Here is a 22,551-nt window from a genome sequence, read left to right as displayed (position 1 = left end):
TATCTTCAATTTGACCACTTTTATGACCTTTGTGGTCAGCCACCAAGCTGAGAAGAGGTCATGAGCTCGATGTTACTGTTGTGCAAAATCTGGCCTACAGTGGTTTGCCACACTACTTACTCAGCTACCTACCTGCTCAAAGTCTCACTGGCCAGCCATTTCTGGCAAGTGATCTGAAGGACAAGCAGAATATATTTAAAGAGCTGATACTCATTCAACCATTTAGTATCATGTCAGGAATGACACAGGTATAGCTACACCTCCTATACTGAGGGTCATTCCTTGCAATTGCCATTTTTTTGGCAGTGGCAGATGATAAGATTGAATAACAGGACAATGTTAGCGAATGGTGAAAACCTTACCTTTCATGAATATTTTCCATGTAGTGCCAAAACCACCCAAAGCACATACATGCAACTAAGCAAGGCTGTCAAATCATACAGATCAAGTGCAGATAAGAGAAGTTCTTGTATGAAATTTCTGCAAGACTCTCACAGTGGAGATGCACAGATGATACTGTGAAGAAGAACATAAATAGGAAAAAAGCATAGCCTTGAGGAAGAAGTTAAGATCCACACCAAGTAAATAATCAGTCTGTCATTCTATTGGTTCCAATTTTGTAGCTGAAGATTTTAGCTCACTGTTTACTTCCACCACTCTCTGAAGAGAACTGCAGTTTTGTACATGCTGATCATTTAAAACAGTAAGGTCTAGAAATGCCAATACATAATCAATGTTGTTTTATCCAGCTTCCCACAGTGCCAATATGATGACCATGAGGTACAGCTCAACTCAAAGCAATATGCTTCACATATGAGCCAGTAAAAGGCATTCTTGTGCTTGAACAAAGTTTTGGGCCATTTGATCCCCAAAAGCTTGTTCAGGAATTGTACACAGAATTGCACTTATGCTTCTTATGTCCATATGAATATAGCACAGCATACATTGTATCACAGAATCATAGAATTGGCTGGGTTGGAAGGGACCTCAGAGATCATCAAGTCCAACCCTTGATCCACTACTGCTGCAGTCACAAGACCATGGCACTGAGTGCCACATCCAGTCTCTTTTTAAATATCTCCAGGGATGGAGAATCCACCACTTCCCTGGGCAGCCCATTCCAATGTCTGATCACCCTCTTGGTAAAGAAATTCTTTCTAATGTCCAACCTAAACCTCCCCAGGCACAACTTGAGACCGTGCTCTCTTGTCTTGCTGAGAGTTGCCTGGGAAAAGAGACCAACCCCCCCCTGGCTACAACCTCCTTTCAGGGAGCTGTAGAGAGTGATGAGGTCTCCTCTGAGCCTCCTCTTCTCCAGGCTGAACAGCCCCAGCTCCCTCAGCCTCTCCTCATAGGCGAGTCCCTTCACCAGCCCAGTTGCCCTCCATATTCTGAGCCTCAACACAATTTTATTTTTGAAAGGGTAAGTATGTTTTGTCTGTTGTCAGACAGAATGAAATTGCAAATATGTCAACACAAAAAAGCAACCTTTGGTCTAAAATACACAGAACAGTTACTGAAAATTCAGATCTTGGCACATTTTGCAAGAAGAATTCTATCTAAGTTATTTCAGCACAGAGGCATTCAAATTGTTGTATGGGCCACCAACATAAAACATGTGTAGCAATTACAGTTCTCTTCAGTAATGAAATCTGAATGCCTACATAAAAAGTATCACAACACTAACAGATCTTTTTCTCATATTTACAGCTTTAGTTTTCAAACAGCATTGTGTTAGGTTAGAATTTCTTATTACCCAGAGACACAGCAGGACACTACAGCCCTCTGTACAAAGTACTATGCAGATATGCATGGGAAGGCCAGCAACCCTCATGAAGGGTGACTTGAAACAGATGGAAGAGAAAGGAGGGTGATTGGAAGCCTGAAATAAAAATAAAATTACCATGAGTTACCAGCATGCCAAGAACCATCCAGCTGACAGTGTTTTTTGAAGCTCACTCATGATATGGCATAGAATAAACAAAAAGTAATTGCAAGGTGATTCTTGGGCCACAGGAAAAGCAACTGTAATGGTTGTCTTTTCACTCCTGGCACCAAAAAAGGCTGAGTTCTCTGTCTTGCTCACCTGTTGCACAGCTAGAGGAGAGCTGTTCTCTCCTGACACTGTGATGCTGGATCTGGTTGATTAAATAACCTTTCTTGATTTACAGCAGGAGCTGTATATTCCGTAGCAACAAATAAAGGGATCAAGTTCCCACAAATACAACTGAACTAGTATTTAATCTAGATCATGATCTTCAGCTACTAGAGGCTCACTACTGGAGATGCAACTTAGCCTGGTTAGTAAGATAAAAGTAACCTTACCCCATGCAGACCACCAAATTATTCTCCAAAATCTATGGGATCAACAAAACATGCCACAAACTCCAGTGGGGTGTGGTGGGTTGACCCTGGCTTCATGCCAGGTACCCACAGCAGCCACTCTATTACTTCCCTCCAGCTGGACAGGGGAAAGAAAATGTAACAAAGGCTCAGGAGTTGAGATTAAGGACCAGGAGAGACCATTCACCAATTACTATCCTGGGCACAACAGACTCAAAACAGGTTTAATTTAGTACCAAACAAATCAGATTAGGTAAATGAGAAATAAACCCAAATCTTTAAAATATCTTTCCCCCACCCTTCCCTTTTTCCCAAACTTAACTTCACTCTTCATTTTCTCTACCCCCTTCCTGCCAGTGGCACAGGGGCATGGGGACTGCAGTCAGTTTGTCACACTTTGTTTACTGCTACTCGTTCCTCCTGAAAAGGAGCACTCGTCACACTCTTCCCCAGCACCAGTGTGGGATCCCTCCCACAGGACACAGTGCTCCACCAACTTCTCCAGTGTGAGTTCTTCCCATGGGCTGCAGGTCTTCATGAACTGCTCCAACATGGGCCTCTTCCCTGGGAGGTCCAAGCCTCCTTCAGGTGAATCCACCTACTCTTGTATGGGGTCCTTCATGAGCTTCAGGTGAGTATCTGCTCCATCCTTATCCTCCCTGGGCTACAGGGGGAACAGCCTGTCTCATCATGGTCTTCACCATGGGCTGCAGGGGAATCTCTGCTCTGGTGTTTGGAGCTGTTCCTCCTCCTTTCTTCACTGACCCTGGTGTCTGCAGAGTTGTTCTCACATATTTTCACTCCTCCTGCTGCAGTTGCATGAGGCTTTTTCCCCTTCTGAAGTATGTTATCCCAGAGACACTACACTTTCACTGGTGGGCTTGGCCTTGTCCAGTGGCAGGTTTGTCTGGGAGCTGGCTGGCACAGGCTCTGTCGGACATCAGGAAAGCTTCTGGCAGCTTCTTACAGCAGCCACCCCTGTAGGCCCCCCCTCCTCTCCTAAAATACTGCAAGTCAAACCCAGTACATGGGGCAGACTAAATTAATCCTACCTAGAGGATATCCTATCCTATCTCCAAGAGTTGGCCATTACAGAGGAGGGGTGCAACCACAGGTCTTCCTGCTCTTCACTTTTTTGAAATAATAAACGAGCCCCATTTTACCCTCTGTCATTGGAATTTCAATTAGCCATCATGACAGACACAGAAACATAAGAACATCCAAGTCCCTCTACCTCCCTGCATGCCCAGAGCAAAGCTGGGCAGTTCTATTGTCAAAATGTGGCCCATAATGTTTAGGCTGCATTTTAGACAGCCAGAGCTGGCACATCAAACGATTACAATCGTTTGCAATATGGTAAATATTCATAAGCAGTACCAAAGTCACAGCAATAAAGCAGTAGTGACATTCAGATTAGATTTGCTTCCCAACTATACTAAGCTTGATTATATTCCTTTTTAATTCCCCACACCATTCAAAGGACACATAATGACTATCAGGAACATATTTTTTTTCTCATGAATGAGCTTTTCCAATACTTAGGGCTTGACTTACATATCTAAAGCATACACATCAGAACAGAAAAGCATATCTTTAATAAATAAAAAAAAAGCTTATATAAGCAAACATATATTGAAAATCATATCCATCTAAAATGGAAAGGCTTATTTTACATACACCTACATATAATCATTAAGCAGAGAATAGGCAGAAAAATGTGCATTTCATTTTCTTTGAATTCCCCCTTTTCAGCTCGGTACAGGGTTAGCTACACATCTCATGTTGTACAGCTCCCTCACAACTGTTACACAGGCAGAACCTGTGAGTGTAAGCAACGCTAAGACTTGCTCTCCTCGAGCCTCATCTCACTTTGACAGTTCAAACTTTGTGCTCTATACAATTAAGTTTGATACTGGTAATGCACTTACTGTATGCTATATGAAGTAGAGCACTAATTGATTGCCCCACAATTTACTGGATTTCAAGGAGGTGTCCTGATTTGAGATGCTGGAAGTTTATAGCTCTCTTATTACAATAGATGTTTAGCAGCAATCTGAGAAACACAGTGCTGCCTTCCTTCATATTCACATTACATTGAGCACATGGGAAGCTCCAGCTGAAGGGACAAGAGTTCCTTTCATTTGAAGGCTTATGATCAGTAGAAACTCACAGGCAAGCTTCTGTCTCACAAAGGAAGACAATTTCATTTGTTGTGAGTGAAATTATTTGTCAGATGTCTCTGTGTGCATGCCACTGTGCTACAAAGAGGAAGCACAGTGCTGATATCTTAACTAATCCGTAGGACTTATTTCTTCTAACCACTAAATCTCAAAGTACTCCACAGCCACAGGTAATGTGATGTAACAGACAGGAGAAAGAGTCTTTCTAGTCACCTTCATCCCCTTCCATCCAAGTACACATTGTACAGAGTCGGGCAGATTTCTGTATCTGCTGGTCAGAATCTGACTGCAGTAACATGAAGGACTTGTCACTACAATCTTGTAAAAAAGCCTGTTGTAGTTTTTATGGCAACAAATATCTATCATGAGAACAATGGTAGTATGCTTTAAAATTACTGTTATAGTTGCACCACTTAAATTAGAATTTATTTGTGAAAGCCCTTCATAGGCAAAAAAAAAAAAAAAAAATCCCATTATTTATTTATTTGTCTTTAGGAAACACCAAGTAGCAGACAGCCTGCAGGATCAAGTAGCACCAGGGAAGTTAAGCGCAATGAAATGACCTCTAAAGAAAGTCAAACGGAAGCCTCTCCAACACAAGAGGTAAATAGATCAATTAATAATTATGCCATTAGGCAGGTATGCAGAGGTGCTGATACATACCTGCCTTGCTTCCTCTTTTACCACTTGGTACAGCAAGATCTAAATGTTCTGCTGATAGCCTCCCTCATTAGGCAGTACACAATAACTATTTAAAGATGTTTAATTTATCATTGGTTTATATGATAATGAACTAGATTTACTATTCCTATTTTTATTAGATCTAACACTTAAAATACAGTAGCAGAAGTATGGAAAATTCTTATGTATTGTCCTAAATCCTGTAGTAAAGAAACTTTTGTACACAGGTTTCTCATCATGAGCAAGTTACTGATGAGAGAAAAATGGCTTCTCCATTCACGCAGACCACTCATGAAACAGGTAAGTAGTGAGATTAGAATAAAATCTTGCAAACAAGCACAGGCAAATGTCTTTACTCACACAAATGTATCGCTCAGCATACGAACATGAAAACGCCCATTGCTCCGAAATCTCAGCAAGGCCCATTCATTAACTTCAATGAATTTAATGGGACCTCAGAGACAATGTAAGAATTCAGTATAAGGAGATGGCTTTTGCAAAAGGTGGTGCTTTTAAATATATGCTCAGATGCTTGAAAGAACTGGGGACTTAAGTTGTCTGAAAACACAGGCAAGCCCTACCCCATGTATGGTCAGAATGGTGAATGAGAAAGGCTCAATTTAGAGCTGCACTGAACAGCACTGTAGAACATGACCATAGTGTTAAGATACTGATGCAGTTCAATCCTGCTATTAGAATTCACTCATTATATTCACACAAACCTCAGACAACCTTTAGCCCTGCCACACCACTCAGGTATGGCAAAACATTAAGTGATAACGTGTCCCTTGTTGCTGTTCATGGATTCCTGTTCATGGTCAATTGACTCGCTAGAGTTCTGCAAGGCTGTGAATCTTCTAATGTAATAATGTTTTATGATTCTCTGATTAAGTCAATTTTATAGAATGCAGGGTGGAGGAAAAATCATCTTTTTTATTCTTCTTCCCATTGCAGTCATCAATGCAGCTCAGAACGAAGAGCTTCCAAAGACGGTAACACAGATTTTAAAAGAGCAGATTGAAAGGACAGCTCAGGACAAGGCTGCTCACTCTGAAAGAGAGACTGAAACATCTGCAAAAGAAGTGAAGGTCTGTGCTTTACAAGAGGGATCTTTATGCAAATTAGAAGTGGCGAATTTAAGTCACTGGTCTGTCACACAGTCCAAATTTCTATTTTGACTATGATTAAAAATGTAACCTATGAAAGTATTGGGAATGAACATGTGGACTTCAGAAATTAAGTGCACATAACAAATGCAGCACATAACATAACATAGCATGAAGTACCTTAGGAAGCTCAGCAAGTACTTTAAGAGCATAACAAACACACTTAGATGCAGACTTTTTGCCATGACCCAGGGAGGCACAGATCAGACCCTGTTGGTTTCTAAACTCCTCAGAGAGGAGTTGTGGTTGGACCCAACCCTGTAGTATCAGACATGGCCTTCCCAGGGAGAGTGACTTAAATGTTACGGTCCAAGGAAATGCTTGTGTCAGATACCCCTTTATTGGATTGAGGTGAAACAACACTCAAGGTCTGTATTGGAACATAAGATTTAACTGGAACTGTGGAAGGAATAAAAGCTGATACGTTGTTATATATGCTTAGGCTGCACAGTCATGAAGGCTGATTATTTAGATCGCAGAAGACACAATACATGCATGTTTATGCTGTGCAACCTGAGAAAGATTTGTTGCTAGTAGTGAGTTATTTGATGATTTTAGGACAGAGAAAGTGAGAGAGTAGGAGAAGAAAAGTTGACAGAGATGACAGAAAATCACCAGTCCTGGATCCAGCATTGGGCCAAGCAATGGCAGAGCGTTGGTTTAGAGAAATTCCCAAAACCCACAAGTGCATCCCCTTGTTTTTTAGGCCTGTCTTCTCTCACTGAGTCATCCCAGCCAAGCAGCTAGAATGGACTTCAGCCCCTTCAGCTCAATTGTTTTCATTCTCAGTGTTACTGTTGTCATATGCAGAACCCAGGCCATATGCAGACCCCTATTGCTGTCTCCCCCCTCTCCCGCAATCCCTTTGGAATGCTCATGAGGCTCTGTTCAGGGGGCTTACACTGGCATTTCACACAACTTCCCAGAATACCCCTCCTGAGGACAGGTCTCTCACACCACCTTATGGCTCAAACACTCTGTGCCCTTGTCCTTTGCGACGATTTTTATATAGCAGACAGAAGGAAAAGATGAGGATAACAGAGAAAAGGAAAATATGAAGAGACAGCACTTAAAAAGCACGTTACAAAACATCAAATAACCACAAAGACAATTTTAAGGCCAATTAATATGACACTCAATGTAAATGCTATTTCTACAATGCAATCCCAACACCCTGTCAGTCCCAGGTTAAGAATGAAGGTGATTTATGGTAGTGGGTTCAGTTCACCTGAGTCCTTCAGCTCTACAGCACTGAAGAGCTCTCCTGTCTACCTGACAACTTCTTCCATCTTCTGGCAGCCTTCCTCTAAAGTAGTGGGGGTGGTATGGATAGTAATGCAGCATCCTCCATCTGTCACACAGCCTTGTTCTACACAGGATTCCAAGAAACTAATTCCAGAAGACGATGACAAGAAAAGTACTAGGACAGCACTCAGCAGATTCCAAATGCAGCCTTTACCAGTGACCAATGAAGACCTCATGGTAATTCAAATAGTACATAGAACTTCAGTGCAGGAAAGCACGAGCCACGATGAGCATATGGCAAAAGGGTTAGATGGAAAACATCCTTGTCACACAGAGAATCCAGAGAAATTATAACCAGAAGGGACTGAAAAGAAGATCAAAATGGCACTCAAAACATTTGAAATTCAGCTTTTACCAGTCACCAATGAAGACATCGTGGTGATTCAAATAGTATGTGCAACCTCCACAGAGGAAAACATGAGCCATGCTGACCAGAAGCCAAAAGAGTTAGATAGGACACAGCCTTGTTGCACAGAGGATTCAGAGAAATTAAGTCCAGAAGGCTCTTAAAAACAGCATATAAGAAAGGCAGGCAAGAAATTAAAAATGCAGCCGTTACCAGTGACCAATGAAGACCTTGTGGTTACTGATTTGATAAGTGGAACCTCCACAGAGGAAAACATGTTCCATGTTGAGCACAAGGCACAAGAGCTAGATGCAACACAGCCTTGTCATACAGAGAATTCAGAGAAATTAAGTCCTCCAGCCCAAATATGATCATTACAAAAATGAAAGGGAAAGAAAAAAGAAAAGAACAGGAAGAAGCACTTCATTTTCTGGTTCCACATGGGATGTAGATAATTCAAGAACTTTAAACTGAACTTTAACTGACCATATAGAGCAAAATAAAAATAAACAATAAATAAATGTTAAAATTAAAATGCCAGTACTGTTGTATTTCAGAAATCTTAACATGCTACTAAATGTCCACAGCATGCCCGACTTCTATTGCTAAAAATTAATGCAACATACTCTAAGCTGAGGTGAAATTTGTCTAGTAAAATAGCTCGAGATAAAATAATGGTTCTGTTTCGTGCACATCTGGATTTAGTTTATTAAAACACAAGATACGATTTAAGACAAAGGGAACTATGTCTCAGTGGGGTTTCTACTTAAGTAAAATTACTGAGATGGTTCACAAATTAATAGGCAATTAAAAAAACGTTCTATTTGTCGCTGTGCAATTTTACCAGTTGATACACCCCAGGGACCTTAGCAGGCTTGAGAAATGGACAGTGCAAACTGCATGAGGTTCAGTAAGTCCACCCGGGTCAGGCCAGTCCCAGGCACAATTCCAAGCTGGGTACGGAGTGGGTTGAGAGTAGCCCTGAAGAGAAGGACTTGAGGGTGTTGGATGACAAGAAGCTCAACAGGAGCTGGCAGTGCACTCATGCAGCTCAGAAGACCAACTCTCTCCTAGGATGCATCAAGAGGAGTGTGGCCAGGAGATAGAGAGAGGTGCTTCTCCCCCTCTACTCTGCTCTTGTCAGACCCCACCTCGAATACTGTATCCAGTTCTGGTGTCCCCACCACAGGAAGGTCACAGATCTGTTGCAAGGAGTCCAGAGGAGGGCCACAAAGATGATCCAGGGGCTGGAGCACCTCTGCTACAAGGACAGGCTGAGGGAGCTGGGATTGTTCAGCCTAAAGAAGAGAAGACTCTGGGGGGGACCAAGAGCTTCCTTCCAATATCTAAAGGGAACCTACAGGAAGGCTGCAGAGGGACTTCTCATAAGAGTGTCCACCAATAGGACAAGGGGAAATGCTTTTAAACTGAAGAAGAATGGGTTTAGACTGGATCTTAGGAAGAGGTTCATCAGTACAAAGGTAGTGAGACTCTGCAACAGACTGCCCAGAGAAGGTGTGGATGCCCCCTCCCTGGAGGTGTTCAAGGCCAGGCAGGATGAGGATTTCAGCAACCCTGTCCAGACGAAGGTGTCCCTGCCCATGGCAGGGACGTTGGAGTAGATGATCTCGAAGGTCCCTTCCAACCTAAGCCATTATTCTATGATTCATCTGAATTAAGGCAGCAAACCCATTTGTCAGAATCTCAGTCTCGCTAAGGAGTGGAGTAATTATGAAGTAATTATAATTCATAAAGGAAACTATTTTATATAGTTAGCTAATGTAATGTAGCTAACTCAGTCTTAAAAAATTACCCGTAACATCAGGTCAAAAATGAAAATTGTAGAAATCACAAATAATTATGTCCATAGCATATCTGGACCATATGAGTGTATAGTCTGTAGGCTGCCACAGAAATGCAACAATCTGTTGTGCTTTTGGTCTGATTAAGCAAAACTTTATAACCAAAATTTCAGACTTCTCTTCCCTGTTTACTGATCTTTGAATCACAGTGTAGATCAAAGATGATGCATACATTATATTCAATTCCACTTACAGTAGTAAAATTTTACTATCCTATGTCTTTTCATAGAATAAATAATTATAAATAAATTTGAAGTATTGTACCTCGTAGTGAAGCAAATAGCCCTTCCAAATATAAAGATTTCTGGAAAAGGTGAGTAGATTTTATTTTCAAAGTATAACTGTTTGTTGAACACAAAGCCTTAGAACTGACAGCTGAGATACCAGTTAATGGATAAAGAAAATTAACCTTTAACCTTTTCACAAAACAGACAGACTGATGAGTTAAAGATAAATCATAATATGTGGCTTAAACTAACCTAAAACTCTTTAATGTCATTCCAGAAAACACAGATTCAGGAAAATGAAACATGCAGACTCTGTCAACAGAGAGTTTACCCAATGGAGTGCCTAGTAGCTGACAAGCAGAATTTCCATAAATCATGTTTCCGATGTCACCACTGTGGCAGTCAACTAAGGTAAGAAAGAACTGCATGTTCACCAGTAAAACTGCATAATTCTGCACATTACTTCCTATTGTTCAGACCTTCAGTAGAGCTCATGAACAGGAAGCAGTACACACAGAAAGTTGGGTGGAAATTAAGATAGCTGAAAACAACAATTTTTCTCTCGCTTTTCCTTATCCATAAAATGAATTATGGTGGTCCTCTGCATTAGCAAACCACTCTTACAACACTTATATCATATGCAATATATTTACTGCTCTATCAGACTGTAAAGGCTAACAGTCCTGATTTTAACATCTGAGGTGAGTTACACGTTTCCTTCATTTAGGAAAAGAAGATTTAGGAAAATCTAACTAAACACAAGTCTCTATGATTTGCACAAAGGCTAACCAAAATCAGCATTGTATTTTGTCCACTAATTTTATAAAAGAACAGGGGTTTCAGTCTTCAATATTATAAAGGAAAAGGTCCCAACAACTCCAAAGTGCTGTGGAACATATAGATTTGAAGCTAATGCTGTTCAATAAATAAGTTTAGGCTCTTTATTAAATCACAGAGCATGACTCCTTCATTTTGACTTTGAAATTGTATGGGAATTTGCAATTAAAGGCCTAAGATACTTCTTGTGTGTGTGTGTATATGTGGACAAAATTGACTGATGCATTTGATTTATTCTTTTTGCTCTTATTTTCTTTGTATATACTGTGAAGTAGGGGTACTTGAAATACCAAGTCAAGTGTAAAATTCACATTAGATTTATGATACATAAAACAAATTTTCTTTCATTTGGCAGTTTGGGAAATTATGCATCTCTCCATGGAAAAATATATTGTAAACCACATTTTAAGCAACTTTTTAAAGCAAAAGGAAATTATGATGAAGGTTTTGGATACAAACAGCATAAAGAATTATGGAATTCTAAAGATCAATGTAGCTCCATTGGCAATATTCAAGCTGAAGAAGTAAATCCAATTAACAGCATACCTGTTGATCCTAAACCAATTACAGAAATCGATCAAGACTTGCACTCAGGTACTGAAGGTATTCATCCTGATATTTTGGATAATAATTTGAAAATATCCACAGAAAGAGTTAAATTAAAGATGTCATGGCCTCCTTCAACAAATGATGAAACAACAAAGAAAATTTTTTCTACTGAAGAAGTGGCTAAAGTAAATAAGCCAATGTGGCCTCCAGAAGGTTGTGTTCAAGAAGGTTCTAATTCACATGCAAATAAACCTCTGGGTAGTAAAAAGGATCCTCAGGAAAAGAAAACTGAGACTGCAAATGCACAAAATCAGGACTCATCCTTTAGCTCTCTTCCTGAAAAAGAAGCTACAAATATCTGCAAAGCAAAGAAAAATGGAGCCAGCAATAAAGACAAGGAAGCTGGGAACATGCAAGATAACTTGAATAAGAAAGGAGGATCACAGAACAGGAAAGCAAATGAAAAGGATATTAATGAGAGAGAGAATGTGATTGTGCACAGTGCTGGAAAGGAGCGAGTAAAAAAAATTAATGAAAGTAAGAATGCAGAAGTTGTACAGATTACTAACATTGATGATGTAACAGTACAGAAGAATCACAAAGAATTCAGCTTGAATAACAATAACAACAATAATAATGCCACTTTTACATATCTAAAGAACTGCAGGTGGGAAACAACTCTCTCAGCTACGCCTAAGTCAGTGACAGCATTAAGCCATGCAGCTTGCACTGTATCACAGCATGCCTTGGCAAAGCTGGAAAACCAGGTCTGAAAATGAGGAGATATATGAGATGTATCAATCTCACAAGATCTCTCCTACCAATACTGTGACTGTTTCAAGGCATAAATGGAACTCAAAAGACGAAGAATGCTGTTACCCCTAATAGTCTTGCTCAGTTTAATAAAGATGACACTTGTCAGAATTCTCAGAGTAGCAGCACACTAGTTTTAAAGGAGGCAACTAATACAACATTCCCTGTTGATACCGAGTTGGTGTGCATTGCAGAAGAATTAAAACATTACAATTTTTTAAATATTATTTTACCTGACACCCTGAAAACAACTTTTCTTAAAAAAGACCAGTTGGTGTTAGACTGTGGTCTGACAGACTCTGTAGATATAGCTGAAAAGTTCTGAAGAACATGGGAATCAAGATACACATCTGAATGATATTAATGCCTGTGAAGAAAAGGGAGCAATCAAAGGGTTAAAGAACAACCTAAGCACAAGCTTAGATTTTCCAAGCTCAAGATATACAGCTTTTCCATCATTCCAAAGCGAGAAAGTCAAGTGCAAACAGCTCACTGTAGAAGAACAAATTAATAGAAATATAATCTATGATGAAAATTACTAAAACAGCTCTGTGATCAGCCACGTATGTCACTTATCATAAAGTATGTTACGTGCTTCTTCAGTCCAGGTATTTTATAGTCCTTCTTGAAGAATTTAATATCCAGAGATTACATAGGAGAATTTGTATATTGTCAATTACTCAGACTTCATTTACTTTTATTTTATATTTAACGCAATGTAGATGCATAAAGTAGAATTTTTCAGCTGTAATTAAAACCACTTTTCTCTCAGTGTTCCTGAACATTCCAAGAAATATTTTACTACATGATTGTCCTGCAGAAAAATTTTACTGCTTATTGTAGCTTACTGTTTATTGTAATTTACCCTAATTTTACTGTTTATTGTTCATAACAAACTAAGCTGTGAGCACCTGGTGTGCACAAAAAAGTAACAAATATTTCCATAGCATTTTTCTTGGGTATTGTTATTATTGTTACAGAGCTGTTGCTCCATAACATAGTATTTGCATTTGTTGTGTTAGTTAGGGTTTTTTAGCCTTTTTTTTTTTTTTCCCCAATATTTTGCAGTATTTCACTTGAAATTAATTCATTATTGAATAGCATCCATAATTGGTTGATAAGTAAGACTCTAGCAATATGGCTAGTGCTGCTGCTATGGCATTGTATTTACTGAAAAAAACCCCAGCAGTACATAAATTTTAACACAGCATAAAAGCAAACATCCCAGGTAGAACTGGAACATGATTGGGAACACCAGGCAACTAGGACCAGTGGCTATTTCTGTAACTCTGATTCAAAGTTCTCTTAACTGAAGCAGCTCTCCAGTTTCATATTCGAAGCTCTACAAACTTATGGAGATTTGGCACTTTTTTTTCTTAACATGTTTATGGATTAACATTTGCTCTCTTTACACTATTCCAGCTTGCATGAAACAACAACGTAATTTAACTGTTGACAATGCATAATAAAAAAGCACTTTACAAAAAAGTATTTTGTGAAGCTTTTTAAATATTAATTTATACATGATTTTCCTTATTCAGTTTGTGAAATTTATCAGCAATAATTTAAGTGTTTGTCAGAGTGAAGGGGAAGGATAATTAAAATATGGCTTTCAAAGTAATTTCCCAAGTATCTGACAGAGACAGGTGTTTAGAGTAATTTAGAAGAAAGGCAGTTAAAACGTTTAAGAAATTATTGTGCAAAGTTCTGGAACAAAATACCTGCTGCACAACTTATGACCCAAAGCAATGAGACTGTGGGTAAGTGGGGCATCCACACGACTCTGCTGCTATACCTACACAGAAACTGGTATAAGGTATAAACACACAAGAAAATACTTCAAGAGAATGAAGCCTTCTCTTTATGCATCAGGCTACACTCCTCTGAAGTACTGTCATGAAAAAAACTCCTAAAATGACTGTTCTCAGCAAGGCACTTGAATACCTCTGTTGGACAACTCTGAGAAAAGGCGGTAGCCTAAAGGCCACTGTAAACATCTTAAAATTATTTTGGGAAAATCTATCATCTTCAGCCATTTGGTTGTAACCATGATTAAATATTTTTAAAAAAACAAGACATTAGCAAATATATCTAAACTACATTGTTTATTCAGTAGGTAACAGAACTGAAAATAACACCAGCAAAATTCCTGCTAAGACAAAAAAAAAAAAAAAAAAAAAACTACCAAAAAAACCCCCTCAGAAAACATAAGTGGAATTTGTCTAAAATATGTAGACCTCTACATGGATTAAACTTTAGAATATCCCCCCCACTCCAAAATCGCTTTTTGATGTAAGATCTGTTTGGACAGTCAGGAATGAGGAATGACCTTGAGGGTGAAATGGTGGGTGTTCCTTTAAGTGCACACAGGTAGGTGTGAGCACAGGCAAGTCAGTAATTCAAGTAAAAAACAAATAGGGCTGCAGTATCTTTACCTTAAGTCAGTGCAGTGCTAGTTTTCATTCTCCTGCGTGTCCTGATGAAATCCTGCAATTTAATGGACAAATATCAGTAAGGATAAGAAGAACCCATTTACACCAAGATACTATTGCCTCTGAAAACAGCCTGACAAAATACAAACCTTTCTGCTTCCTTTAACAAAATAAAAACACTCCCAAATATGAGCCACAGAAAAAGCATCTTCCTTTGGGACAGCTAGAGATGACTGAAATAAAGGCTTTCTTAAAATGGTAAGAAAAAAAGGATTAAAGCAAAACTTTTAGTCCCACAGGAAAGAATATGTAAAGGTAACATGCAAAAATGACATACAGTAGGGAGCACACCTCCTTGGATAATTCATGATCAAGATTGGGCTTAGCAGGGAACAGACACAGAAGTGCAGGGCTTTCCTCTCATGGATTCCTTAGCTTTGCACTCTCTTCTCTCAGCGAGTGGCTATTTCTCTTCCTCCAATAGTGAGGATTAGTTTTGAAGAAACATTAAGTGATACTGCAAAAGTATGTATTTGAAATACAAACCAGGGGTTCCATCAGACTGTCTTGGAGTTCTTATACAAATCATACGGATGACACCCTCTAAACCTGTTCTAGATAACCAATAGCCATGGATAATACAAAATTCCCAAATAATGTAAATTATTTGGAAAAAAAAATTATTTTAAGTAGAACTGTTCTTTAGAACTTTGGGCAGAAGTTTAGAGCAGGAGCAATAAGAACCTTACCAGATGAGCATGTCTTACTCCCTTTCCCCTTTCTCCTGAAAAGAGATGGGAGATGGTGTATACCTGAGTGTTAAAGCTTAGCATTTTGGACGGACCAAAAGCCTCAGGACAGGATTATTCTCTATTACTCACCACCACCAAAGGGAAGATAAAACGGGAATAAAGACAAGTGACTTAGAAGTTGGAAATTGAAAAACCTGAAACAGATTTGTTAACACAGGGGAAAGGCAATAACAGAAGTGATAAAGAAGAAAAATACAAATATATACAAATCTATGTACAACCCGATCTTGATGCTGTCAGGGATAGGTGCCTGAGGGCCCCTTGAGGCAGGGCCGACTCAGGAGAGGGCTCCACAGCTCTTCCCAGCACCCAATGGATGTGGATTCTGCAGAGCAGGTGCCGAGCTGGGGGTAAAGGAGCCCAGGGGAAGAGCAGCAGAGCCAGGAGCGGCGAGAGAGAGAGGAGGGGCTGGGGTCTGCATGACCTTGATAGGGTATGGGCAGGGAATGGGAGGGAATAGACCCCTCTGTGTTCCGCCCCTCTCAGAGTCTCAAAGCCCCTTCTCCTTTAGGTCCTCAAACTATGTTACTGAGCCACCCATATGTGTAGGTACATTACCACAACAGGTGCTGCACTCTTAAGAGAATGTGTATGGCAGCTGAAAGTGAGACTGGGGCAAAAGCTGTAGGTAGAAATTAGAAACCTTACAGATTTTTCTTTAAATAAAATGATAAATTAATGTAACTCGTTCGCTGCCAGAAATCCTTATGTATTTTGGGGAAACCATATGGACTTCCTGCAACCAAGGAGCCAGTCTTTATAGTTTTAAAAGAACTGTGATCCATTAGAGCTGTAGTTTTGTGAAAGTTTTTATTCTAAGTATCTTAACCTCTAGGCTAAGTTTTAATACCCGAGTTTAATTAACCAGTCATCAGTTTGTAAAAGTCCCATGCTGCGAGAAGAGGCTTGGTGGCTCCCAAGATGAATCGTGGTACCAACCCCCCCAGTTCTCTCAGCAGTATGATTTCCTTAGGTTATTTGTAGGTTTCACACATTAGCTCATGGACAGGACATTCAGCTGTGCATAGGAATGTGACCTTACAGTCACGGAGGGCAGAGCTGATCCAGCATGGCTCAACAGCAAAAGGGCAGACAAATAGCCATGAAATGGAATTTCTCTGTGTCATTATTTAGAGCAGGAGACTTGCAGTCTAAGAATTATTTTTTTCACTAGTTATTATCGGTTAGTGAAGATGTTCTGTTGCTTTCAGAACACAGCAGGGTTCATATACTCTTCTATGCTCAAAAGCACCAATTAGAGAGATTAAGGAGCCTGTTCTAATGTCTTGTTATGGAGATTCTGAATTGCTGGGCCAGCACTGGACTTAAGAGGACTCCTAAATTTGCAGTCCCTTTGCAGCTTCCTTAATATATTTGGCATGAAGACTTACTTAGAGGTACTTAAATTGTTTCTTTAGAAGCAGCATATCAACTGATCCCTTTGTAGAGTCTGTGGCATCCTCAAAACTACAGAGGGACCTATATAACACTTCTACTCTACTGGTAATGTGGACTCCTCAGTGAAGAAGTTGCTGCAAGCAAATACTTGATTACAGCAAAAAGTGTACTTGTGTTGTCTGTTAAGCATTTATCTCCTTCATACGTATTAAAAGGCATACCTACATTAGTATCTCAAAAGACAAAGTGCTCAGCATGGACATTAAAATCATGCTAAGAATCTGCCTTATTCTAACGCGGAACATGTCTTGCAATATCACACCCATAAATAATTATAGTTCAGTACTTTCTTTCAAAGTGCAGGATAATTATCAGAATTATTTTTGTAAGATTTAGTACAGCCAAGTACACCTCCAGCTGCTAGGTATAATTGCAAAAACATTAACTACCCTGGACACACAACAAACAGGAAAACATGACATCAAAAAGCAACAGATTAAAACCTTTCTCTCCATTCATGCTTTCATCCATTAAAAGGCACCTAAGCTCAAGTCTTTTGGTGAACTTTGCTCACTTTCACAAGCAGTGTTTCACCTTGCATGTGGGTTACATTTGATGATTTTGACATGAAAAGCATTTTAAAATGTTTTAAAGAGGAACTGTGCTAAAATAAGCTTAGGAATGTAACCAGACTGACCTATAATTTTGGGCTTTCTAAAACATTAAATGACAATTTAAGCATGAAAGATCTCAATTTTCAGTACAGTCTTTTACCAAAAAATGAGAAAATTGTGTACTGCTTCAGGAAAAGAGGTGAAAAATTCAACATCTTACCTCTCTGTTGACCTATTTCCTATACTTTCCTCACCTCCCCTCTGTTAAGGTAAGGTGTGGAAGAGAGCAAGAGAATAAAGCTTTCACATGAATTACAAACATGCTTTTCATTAACTGAGTACATCACAATTTTACTGAAAACAGACATGAAAAATTTGCAAAGGTGATTTTCAAATCTTAAAATGTGGTTAAATTAAAAAAAAAACAAAACCAAACAAAAAACCCCACACTCATAGAAGAATGTGGAAGGGACATCTTTGTAATGACAGCTGATTTTAAATCCACTTTAACTTTTGACTCTTGACTGTAACTACTACAGTACCCATTTAAGACTACTTTTAGACTTAAGTAATGATATGTGTGACAGATCCTGGCAAAGAATGATGTTCTACCACAACAGGTACCTTGAAAGACGTGTTCCTTTCCCACAGAAATAGCCTATTCTAAACTGAAAAGGGGGATGTTTTTCCAGTCACTCTTGTTTAAAACAAAAAAACAAAAACAAAAAAAACCCAACACCAAATACTTCATGATAAAAAGTTAGCTTTTAACAAAAAAAGGAGTATGACTTCAGTACAAAAGGTGAAATAGGTAAAAATTGTGGATGAATAGAGGTATAGCTGTACCATGAGGGAACAGAACAGTAAAAACAGTACTTCAGCACACTGCTTGGTGAATTAGAGGATGCCATCTTAATTTTAATACTGGTACACATACTATAATGTAAAGAATAACTAATCTATGAGGAATAGTCTCTTACCATGTAGAATATGCTTACAATTTCTCTGATCACAGTTAGAAGCTCTACAGGATATTACATAAAAGGAAGAAATAGCTATGAATTCAGCACGTATAGCTGGACACAGAAGTAATTTTGCAGTTCCAAAGCTAAGAGCTTTAGTGCAGCTTTTCATAAAGCAGTATTAGAGTGGAAATAGCATGTACACTGTGCCATACTCTGGTTAGGGCATCTTTTTCTTTATTGTTTCCTATAAGCTGCTGTTCTAATTTGTAGGGCTGGTACTCTTGCATTGAAGGTTACAGATTGAGTCTTGGTATCTTTGACTGAGGAAACTGATTTTGCCAAAGTGGGCAGTGGGTTATTATGTGCCTGGAGAGAAGGTAATGAAAATATCTTTAACAGGCTCTGGCAGCTGTCCATACTGACAGCATGCCATAAAGGAGACACAGCACGGGCTCACCTTCTTAGGCCAGAATGTGAAGCCTGAATCATTTTCTTTAAAACAACAACAAAAAAAGCAGCATTATGACAACAACCAAGAATAAGTTTCTTGAAGGCATCATGCTGTGAACATTTGGCTAATAATATATGGCAATCTATATTTGAATATGTTAATGTTAAAAAGTAGTGTACAGCAGAGTGCTCCGATATCTTAGTTGTTTGCTTGGTTTTTTAGGGTTTTTTTGTTAAAGAAAGCATATGGGCACTATAAACAGCAAGACAAGAAAATGAGGGATAAAATTAATAGCCATAATTTTTTTTTTTCTTTTTTTTTTTTTGTTTGTTTTTTTGTTTTTTGTTTGGTTTTTTTTTGTTTGGTTTTTTTTTGTTTTTTGTGAAAACTTGTATAAGAAAACTCAGCTAAATAAACTGCCCAATAGCTTCCAATAAATGTGGTGAGACTGGGATTAGGTCTCCTGACATTTATCACAGAATCACAGAATCATCTGGGTTGCAAAGGACCTCTGAGATCATCAAGTCCAACCCTTAATCCACCACCTCTGTGAATATACTCTGTGATGAAATTTCAACATCACTGCAGCACTCCAGAAAACGAAACATGTTCTTTAACTAGTTACAAATTTCACCATCACCTCCAAGAGACAGAGAGGACATAGCAATAAAGGGCGTAATGTTTCTGTGCTCTGGTTATTTTCATTTGATAAAGTAGGTCACTATGGTCAAATGTTGTGGAGAGAAAGGAACCAGAAAACATTCTGTATTTTTCAGTCCTCCACCAGCCCCAGAACCTTTGGGATGTGAGACACATACATGTCTTTATACAGTCACTCTTAAGTTCAGCACCAAGTGTATCCAAAATGAAAGACATGTACATGTATTACTGTATTTACTAATATCTGCTATATTATTCACTATTATATGTCAGTAATTAAAAAAAAAAAGTCATAGTTCACAAATGGACAACCCAATCTTAATTTTACCATTTGCTAATTATCTAAGTGTTAAATTTTAAAACTTCAGTGTATTTTCTGAAGACATACATACATATATGCCAAATACAATTACAGTGGTCGAGTTCTGGAAATTAAAAATCTGGATACACTTGAAAGTTCTGCAAACTGTTAAAGCCCAGAAAAAAAATACCAAGCTTTATGGACTTCTTAGTTTTATAATAATATGAGTAATTTCTACCCCTGGTTCAAGTCTTGGTATAATTTAAAAATCTGAGAATTTTGAAGAATTTTTCTAGAATTATTATTCTTTCTGTGGTGACTTCTGTACACATCACACTCTAGTCAAGCTATACTATCCTGCTAAGCTATGATGCTAAAGTCTATGTTTTATTGTATCAGACACAGTCATTTATTGCAGGAAAAGTATTCTAGTAATAGTTTTGTATGCTTGGGATTTAAAAAACACTGTTTTCAGTTGCAAATGATTTTGTCTACTGTTATCTATTTGGGCTGAAGCTTTCCTTACGCAGGAAATAACTGACTGATTTCTTCTGCAAGCTTTACCAGAAGGACTTCCTCCATATCCAGAAAAAACTTCTGGTAAAAGTATTGAATTTTGCCCATGCCAAAAAATATCTGTCAGATAAATGAACTTAAATCAGTCTAGTACCTCAATTTTAATACGGTTATATTTTGACAATATTTGCAGTATAGTTTTCAATTTCAACATTTCACTTTTTTTGGTTTGTTTGTTTTTTTTTTTTTTAAGGTACAGATCATGTCCTAGTGATACATAGACAGGAGAAGGCTTTTATTAGGACTTCGTTCTGAATTGCTGAAGAAGCTAGCAGATACATAGGAGATTGTAATAAGTAAGGCCTGAGGTAATAATTTTAGTAATTCAACAAATCAAAATATTAATTTTACAAGTAGCAGGATTGGATTAATCCCTTCTATGCTCTGGATAAGGTAGGAGTCCTAAGAAAAACACTGTGCCATGACAAAACTGAAGACTATATCAGCTTTTGAGTTCAGGAATTCTCACTTTCAAATTTAATGTTCTTTTAACACAATAGATGAATATATCTGTATGTGAATATATCTGTATGTGAATACAGATACTCATGTATACATAAGTAGAACCACGAGCCTTCAGCAAATTACTTCAACAACAGCCATGTATATATAGAACTAACAAGCTCAGTATCACAAAATTGCTTCATAATGTGCTGGCTTCACTTTTTTTCCTTTCATTCTTTCTATCCATATATTCATTATTTTTTCTGTTTTCATTCCTCTACTTGTATTATAGGCTTTTTGGGGCCAAGACTATGGAAAACTTTTTCTTCATGGTAAGCAAAAGCACACAGTCAAATATGCCTAATGTAGCTCTTCTATCTTTACTTTGAATAAATTTTGGCAGCAATGTCTTCAGCCCTTTTCCTGGCAGATGACGTTATCTATGTGGATGCCACTACAGAAACAGAAATGTGCCAGTAATTTTTCTTAAAATGTTCTTCAATTAAAATAAGGGTGACAGAACCAGACTCCTATGTCAATCATGTAACAATACCACTGATGACAATTCCAACATTTGCAGTGCTAGTACCAAGGGATGCAAATCCTGAATGTTGGTAGATGTTTTCTTTGAGAAAATGAAACTTAATGTCAAGTCACATCCCTCTACTGGTCAAATATCCCTGTTGGTAAGAAAATCAGATGATATCTTTATCAGATGACAAAGAACCAAGGTCTCTGGTTTATGAATATCAATTGCCAAATCATCCTGCAAGAGCCTTAAAAAGAAAATTGCAGGCAAAATTGTAAAATAAGGAAAAACATTAATCATAATTAAACAGAACCACATTGATTTTTGCCAGCTGGATTCAGCCACTGACTGTGATGTGAAGGCTCTTCTCTCTTTGTTAACCCAGTTGAGAGCTGGATTAATTTTTTTTTCATAATTAATTTCTTGGGTAGTTGTGCAAATGTTTGTCAAAACAGATGATTAAATAATGGGTGGGGGACAATAAAATCTGTAGTATTTTAAAAACAAAGCTACAAATACCTAAATTGACTGGACTAATGGAAGAAAAAAAGAAGTTCTTTCTATACCCTTATCACTCAGGCAAAGCAGAATTGCCTGAATCCAGAAAATGCTCCAGCACCCATCCTTTCCTCATCACAAAAGGCTTATCTTACATCACTGTTCAAGACAGTCAAAAAGAAATCTATATTTGTGGAGTCTTTAAATACTTCAAAGTATATTCATTATGATCATAGTGACATTGCTATGAAGGACACCATATAATTGGAAGCTGTGCTTGCAACTGATAAACAAACATCTTAAAGGACCCACCCAGATCACAGAGGAAGTTGTCTTGCTTTGTTTAGGGGAGATCAGCTCTCTCCAGCTGACATAATAGATGGTAGATAGAACAACAAAAGGAAACACTTCCTCATGCAGTGTGAAATCAGATCACAGTACACTTCCAGAAGAGGTCATGTGAGCAAACTTTTTGGGGCAACCACCTTGGTTTTTTCTTGTCTGTGGAGCTCCTAGCACATAACTGTGATTTGCATACCTAGGGGTTGTAACCTAGGGTTGC

At 38.4% G+C, this 22,551-nt stretch overlaps 1 protein-coding gene across 1 annotated transcript in view; it reads left to right on the top strand.

Moving 5' to 3' along the window:
• The window catches only part of XIRP2 (xin actin binding repeat containing 2), a 32,966-nt gene extending 20,332 nt beyond the window's left edge, over positions 1-12,634 (top strand). Inside the window, exons 5-10 of the mRNA XM_071746220.1 lie at positions 5,019-5,162; positions 5,432-5,504; positions 6,159-6,292; positions 10,388-10,521; positions 11,303-12,263; positions 12,335-12,634. Coding sequence (XP_071602321.1) covers positions 5,019-5,162; positions 5,432-5,504; positions 6,159-6,292; positions 10,388-10,521; positions 11,303-12,263; positions 12,335-12,634 — 1,746 coding nt within the window. The remainder of the gene's footprint in view (positions 1-5,018; positions 5,163-5,431; positions 5,505-6,158; positions 6,293-10,387; positions 10,522-11,302; positions 12,264-12,334) is intronic.
• Positions 12,635-22,551: the final 9,917 nt, after the last annotated feature.

This window comes from Heliangelus exortis, chromosome 6 (assembly GCF_036169615.1).
Source record: "Heliangelus exortis chromosome 6, bHelExo1.hap1, whole genome shotgun sequence".
NCBI classification, from domain to species: Eukaryota; Metazoa; Chordata; class Aves; order Apodiformes; family Trochilidae; genus Heliangelus; species Heliangelus exortis.
Note: the sequence above shows the minus strand (reverse complement) of the source record. Positions and strands in the feature narration are given on the sequence as shown.